This window comes from Argentina silus, assembly GCF_951799395.1.
Source record: "Argentina silus genome assembly, chromosome: 13".
Classification (NCBI taxonomy): Eukaryota; Metazoa; Chordata; class Actinopteri; order Argentiniformes; family Argentinidae; genus Argentina; species Argentina silus.
Window position 1 is genome coordinate 8153946 of NC_139667.1, and position 7006 is coordinate 8160951.

A 7006-nucleotide genomic window follows, 5' to 3' on the forward strand; every position below is an offset into this window, starting at 1 on the left:
AGGGGACCACAATAGATTTGGAAAGGTTACACACACTGCCTAGTTGTCTTACATACAGTGCGCAAACTTCATTGTGGCGATGGTCTGAACTTGGTGAGATCACTGGAGTATCAGGTTGTCATGTAGCATGGGCCCACCTGTATCCTGATGGTCTAAGGAAATAAGAGCTCAAATTAAGATTAAATCTATTTAACTGGCTAATGGCCTCGGAAGGTAATATCACATACAGCTGGCAAATGCTTATAACACCTAGGCTGGATACAGTAGGCCTATGTAGCCTCTGCACATAAAGAACTTATAAGGCTTAACACCTAAATGAGTATAACAGTATCCCTATGTGCTTGTTCCTAACGTTACCTTCCATGAAACTTCCTGTCCAATCATGAGGGAGCTGTCAGGCAAAATTTCAAATTGCATGGAAAATGTTTTCATTGTAAAATGAGCTGAGGCTGCCTTTGGCTGTGGTTGAGCTGAGTAAAGGGTTAAACAAATCCTGCCTGCCTGAATCCACCGGAAAGTCCCCATAAGGGACGTTTCAGTACAACAATTAAGTAAATTAATGACAGAGTGGATGATAGCTGGGGGAACCCTGAGGATACTACAGTAGGGAGCCTCAAAGTAAACAAGTCCAGACTCTCTGAGCTCTTGAGCTCCAGGAAGAGTATGACGGTAGATGGTGAGGGATGGGACAACCATGTGAAAGAAGTTCAGCTGACTACAGTTTGCAAATAAGTGGGAAGGTTTTCTATATATCAGTATTCACTAGGATCTGCAGGCTACTACAGTACATAGGCCAAACCAAACAACTTGAAAGCACTACAGACACAAACATGAATTCCATGCTGGAAGGGCATGTCTTTAATTGAATATTTACACCTATTGGTATATCCAAACACCTTCTGTTCAGTAATAACCATGATGGGTTAGTGAAGATGAGTGTTTTATAGGGGGCTCCAAGACATTTTACAGTTCATATTGATCAAAATGTCATCCATTTGGGGATACTACTACAACTACTGCATGCTACTACTATGCCACAGTGCCACTATGTAACTACGCAAGTGTGCTGGTGTAACATGGATTCACCATGAACACACTGACTGCAACTAGTGCAGAGAAAACTAAAAAAGTTCTGTATAAGAAACGCCCCGTCCCTGCAAGCTCCTCCTGCACGGGATTATAAAGGAAATGCACGAGGCTGATGCAGGACAGAGGGGGTGATCTGTTAGGGCAGGAAAAGTTTAGAAATCAAAACCCACCATCCTGTGTAACTTTAAGTCAAAAGAAATAGCTATTTTACTATTTTCATTTAACTTTCTAAGCCGCCAAGATGACCACAGCAGTGGGGTCGCCTTTCTTCGACTTCAGCGAAGTAATGAACAAGGTACATAAAGTTTTCTCAGTTTATCCTAGCATCGTTGTTGTGACCAGGCGCGTCAGTGCAGGAATGCGTAACTTCAGGAGGCTACTTTTAGTTGAGTTATCTTGAAATGTTTACGAATGGTTGTGATGCATATGGGTATTATGTAAGTAGTTGCTAACTACATAACACGAAAAAATGTATTTTTTTATATCTTGATCGCATAAGCGAATGTCGTAGAAAGTGTTGCATGGTGGAGTGAGTTGCACGAGTACAAAGCGCGCTGCGCTCGGGCCCAGCGCTCGGATGCGCCCATGCAAGCATGCTCCAGTCTCGTGTTGTTGTGACTTTTACTTTGCTTGTTGACTAGTCTTGGTTTCCATGTTTGATTGCAAAAGTTAGCTGCTCTGGCTCAGTCATGAAGTTAAGTTCTCATGAGCTAACACGTAGGCCATCTTAGTTCTTATGCAACTGGTGTTTGCGGTGAAGTAATTGCAATGAAATAATAACGTTCAAAACTTTTATCATTTTCCTTATCAGAACGTAACCTACCTCAGTCACTTAAATCCAAGCACGTAGTAAATAACTAACTAACACTGTTGACCAGCTGAGTCAGATCTTTCATTTTTTCAAATTGTTATTCATTCCATTGCACTCTGCGATTACCATTTTGTGCAGCAAAACCATTCGTACAATTCTAGCCAATGCTTTTTGATTCATTGATGTACGTGCACCTGTGGAAGGTCGAACAGATCGCATTTTGCTTGGGCTCAAGAGGCAAACTGCGTTGTAGTTAGGACAGCATCGCACCACCTTTCTCAGTAGACGGCTTGGAAACTGTCGATTACTTTAGAAGATGACCACGTAGTCAGTAACACCAGTAACCACTACCCGCATTTTAACCATAGACTGGATTGACAAACTAACTCGCAACGATATCCTACAGACGTGAAATTGTTTGTTACTTTGAAGTTGATCGTTTGTTCCGAATTATAATGATTATTTACGACCCTGTTTAGGTCTACTAAATAGCCAACATTGACAATAATCTAAAATGAAGTAAATTGATCATTGATCTTCGCCGACAAAAGTTGCACGTATATATAGAAATCTTACGTGCGCTGAGCTAATCATGCTTTTTTGAATCACCTAGATGTCAATGAAGTAGGCTACTTAGCTACGCAAAATACATCCTAGAGTACCCCAACATTACAGTTTAATTCATTCTGATTCAAAGAGATGCCGCTTCTTTGTAACCACCACCAGCCTCGCTACTCTCACGCGCTCCTGTGCTATATCTACTTCACAGGCAGGCACATTCCTCAGTAGGGCAAATTGCCAAACCAGCTGCTGTTCTATAGGCCTGTATCCGCTCTTAGTTTGAAAGCAAAACGAACACGGTCATCATGCAAGGATGTTCTCCTTTTAGGAAATCACAGCCTCACTAACTTCCCATGGTCTCTCTCTTTGTGATAGTTACAGAAAGGTGTTTTGTATTGAATGTGGGCCTAATATTTGTATATGTTTTGTCTTTGCAGAATAACAAAATGCTGAACTACAACAACAATATACTCAGCGCCCCCCACCCCATGTCTGTCCCTTGCACTGGTACCAACGTGCCCATCTCTAACCCCACCGTAGCCCTGCTGGACAGGAAGGCGGTGGGGACGCCTTCAATGGGAGGGGTGTACCAGCGGCGGCACTCGGTCACCCTGCCCAGCTCCAAGTTCAACCAGAACCAGTTCCTCAACAGCCTGAAGGCAGACCCCTCCTCACTCACCTCAGGCCTGGGTAACATCAGCAGCAACAAAGAGAACCGCCTCCGGGAACGTTCCTACTCTGAGACAGGCGAGCGCCTCCTACACAAGTGCCTGGGGCCTGCCAGCCCGACCAACGGTGGCAACAGCCAGGTGAACTCCAGCCGCTACAAGACCGAGCTGTGCAGGCCATTCGAGGAGAACGGCGCCTGCAAGTACGGCGACAAGTGCCAGTTTGCCCACGGTATCCACGAACTGCGCAGCCTGAGCCGCCATCCCAAATACAAGACGGAGCTGTGCCGCACCTTCCACACCATCGGCTTCTGCCCCTACGGCCCACGCTGCCACTTCATACACAACGCTGAGGAGCGCCGCGGACCCCCACCCTCCCCGCTCTCCTCCTCCAACAAGGCAGAGCGCCCGCGCCTGCAGCACAGCTACAGCTTCGCCGGGTTCCCCAGCTCAGGAGGCCTGAGGGACAGCCCCACCTCCGTCACCCCACCACCCATGTTCTCTCATGACGAACTCCCAGAGTGGCACAGCAGCAACCCCTTCACCTACTCCAGCCAAGAGCTGGCCAACCTGTTCGGCCCCAGCCTGGGCGGAGGTGGCCCCGCGGGCACAGAGCCCAACACCCCTGCACCTCCCTCTCCGTCGAGCACCCCTTACTTCTTCAGGCCCATGTCGGAGTCGCCTCAGCTGTTTGAGTCTCCGTCCAGCCCCCCTGACTCTCTGTCTGACCAGGAGGGCTACCAGAGCAGCTCTGGGGGCAGTCTGAGTGGCTCCGAGTCCCCATCCCTCGATGCCAACCGCCGGCTCCCTATCTTCAGCCGCCTCTCCATCTCTGATGACTAAACTCTACCAAGGCCTTATCCGAGCCTCCGCTTATGACAGAAAGAGAATAATGGCACTCCCCTCGACCCTTTCCCACCTCCCCCAACACAACACATCAGTTTAGTTTCAAGTTAATGATGTAAGGATACAGTGAATTAAGGGAACTTTATTTCCGATCAACCCCAGAATCTCATCCCTGTTTACCCTTGCCTCGACTTTTGATAGAACCCCACCATGTCTTCTGTGTCATAGTGCCAAAAACAGAAAGGAAATTGGACAATGAAAATGGTGTGAGAACAGATTTGACCATTGACTGTGTTTTGCCAGGTGCCACCTGTTCTTGAACGTGTAGCATTGCTAGTGGCTCTTGGCAAGGGGAGTGCATCGCACCAACCCCCCCACCCCCTGATGTACCACTTCTCAAGCACACTTCCCCAAATACTGAAAAGATATGAATAGTTTTAAAGTGCCTGGGGCGGTTCCTGCATGTGCTAGGCTTAGTGGACTGCTTTGTATTTGTTTTGGTCCTTTTCTCGTAGCCCCTGTCATGGTTCTTCTTGGGCCCCATCTTATGTAATTGTGGACTGGGAAAGTCTGCAGGAAGGACTTGAAACAGGAGGCTAGTTTTGTTCCATAAGTTTCTCCTCCTGTTGCTGGTCACTGGCTGTTCTTGGGAAGGAAATCTTTTTGTCTAACTGGTTATTAAACCTTTAAGACTACTGACTCTCTCCCTCCTCTCATCCCCGCCTCCTTTCGTGCCGATCCGCAGGCAGCGGGGAATTCCAGCATTCCCATGGTGCAGTTGAACATCCTGCAACTTGAGATCGGATCTCCAAGCTATCCTACTTTACTTCCCCCCCCCCCCCCCCCTAGAATCTGCTCTGAGGAGCAGTCTTTACTCAATACATTTCTTCTCTGCTTTTCTCTGTTGTTTCTTGATTATTATTTTTATTAATGTTATTATTATTATTATTATGGTTATTATTATTATTGTTTGAAAACTTTCCAAACAGAAGTTTTTGCTTGTCACTGCTTATTTAACTTATCGAAACATATTTATTGGTGATCATATGCATTTTTTTTGTTAATTTTGTTTTGTATTTATCTGGATAATGAAACAATAGAATATATTTTCTTTTATGTTAAATTATGATCTTCCGTATTAATCTAAAGATTGTGAAGACGTTTTGTCAATTTCCTTTTTTCACAGTTTAATATATTGTACTACAATGACTTTTGTTTGCAACTACACTTTGTCAAAATGAAACTTAATTTAAAGCAAAAAATGCAAAAAAAAGATACGTTTTGCGTTTTGATTATTTATTGTAGGATTTTTTTGGTTATCTTCTCCCCATTATTGGACTGCAATTCCACTTAAATTAGATCTGCCGCATATTAACTCCTTAAACTTTTCTGTCCTCAGTCTTCTGAACGATCTTTGACAGTAATTTACTGTTTACCTTGATACAGTTCCTCTTTTGGTGTCCCTTTTTAAGATTAGGCTAACTCAGTCCCATCTGGTGGACAGACACAGGGTTCTCTCTCTCTCAATGATGAGCGTCACCACGTGTACTTTCACATCTCAGTGGGGTTTTGGGAATGTTGCGTGGTTCTTTTAAACATTCCCCTGTCGATAATGTTATGATGGAGGTACCCAAACCCATGGTGTAAAAAGGTTAATACTCCCTTTATTACAAGCAATAGCTGCGACCAAATGGTTTGAGGAAAGGATTTATTTGTTTTTGTTCGGATGTTTGATGCACTTGCATGGCGCCCAACTGTTAAAAGTGCCTCTTTTGAGTACATTCCAGGTAGACAAGGCTGTCTGCCCTTTATATTTGATAGAGGATGATGAAATTATAATGTTTTAAATCACTTGTTCCATGTTGCCTTAGCGGTTTCAGAGAGGCAAATAGAATTGACACAAAGAAAGTAAACTGTTGAATGTATTTTTCCAGCCATGGTTTTTTCACTACAGTCCTGTGAGTTTATATAAAACTGATTTCTCTTTTGTAATTATTGATTGCAGTTAACCAATAAACCCCATATTTTTGAAAACATGAATGTGTCTCTTTCTTCATCTACATACAGTCAATGTGGTTAAACTGACGTTAAGACAACGTTGGACACTTTGTTGAAGGAAAACTACAACTTGGAGAGATTCCTGTTACAGCATGTCACACCACACAAAACAAACCCATGACAGCTCATCTTCTGATGCTGCTGATATTGTTTCAGCCAAGTACAAGTTTAGCCTTGTTATGACTGACTAATATTTGTGGTATTAATGCCAATACAAACAAGGTCTACTCTCCTGTAGAGTGGAGCCTTGTTATAGGCAAAGATACTGGGTGCTCTAATACAATATGTGAGACAGGGAGTTCCACTGAGCAGCGTGGTGATTGGTGCACTGGAAGGACTTGTAGGGGTATTGACCTGGGGATGATCAAAGGTGAGGTGTTGAACACAAGTATGAGAGAGTAGGCTATAAAGCTCCTGATCTCTCACATGAACCAAGACACGTAGCAATAGAAACATATGTCCCCCTCCCTCTCTCTCTCTTTCTTTCTTTCTCTCTATCTCCCTCTCCATCTGCCTCTATTCAAGCTGACCCAGGTGAGCGGCATGGCTTGTGCTCACCAAACCGTGCTTTCCGGTTGCACCTTTTCAGGGTAGCTAAATGTGCATGCAGCTTTGTGCGATATGATAGAGGGCTGCTTCCTGTTTGTGAGGTGCATATATTGAGAGGAAGCATATTAAACGTGTACTAGGAAGTGGTTTTCGAAACCTCAAATGATATGGCTGTGGGCGGAGGCTCAAAAGGTACATTTTGCTCTTTGAAAAGTGGTGATAATAAACCTTTCCATTTTTGCAACATCTCTGCAGATGACTTTCCACAACCGACATGAGGAAATGGAAGAAAAGAAAATACAGTAAAAGGCGGTGCAAGTGTGAGGTGTCAAGTGCAGGTGTAGTTCCAGAGCGGACACCGAAATGAAAATGTGGCTAACTATTGTGACCCAAAAGAGGCCAATGGAGGTTAAGCAACAGCCCA

The 7006-nt window shown here is 44.4% G+C and overlaps 1 protein-coding gene across 1 annotated transcript; it reads left to right on the forward strand.

Annotated features, from left to right (window-relative positions):
* Window positions 1-1219: 1219 nt before the first annotated feature.
* On the forward strand, window positions 1220-6009 carry zfp36l1a (zinc finger protein 36, C3H type-like 1a). Its single transcript, XM_083683780.1, has 2 exons — window positions 1220-1384; window positions 2899-6009. The coding sequence occupies exons 1-2, from the start codon at window positions 1331-1333 to the stop codon at window positions 3970-3972; spliced, it is 1128 nt and encodes a 375-aa protein (XP_083539906.1). The 5' UTR covers window positions 1220-1330; the 3' UTR covers window positions 3973-6009.
* Window positions 6010-7006: the final 997 nt, after the last annotated feature.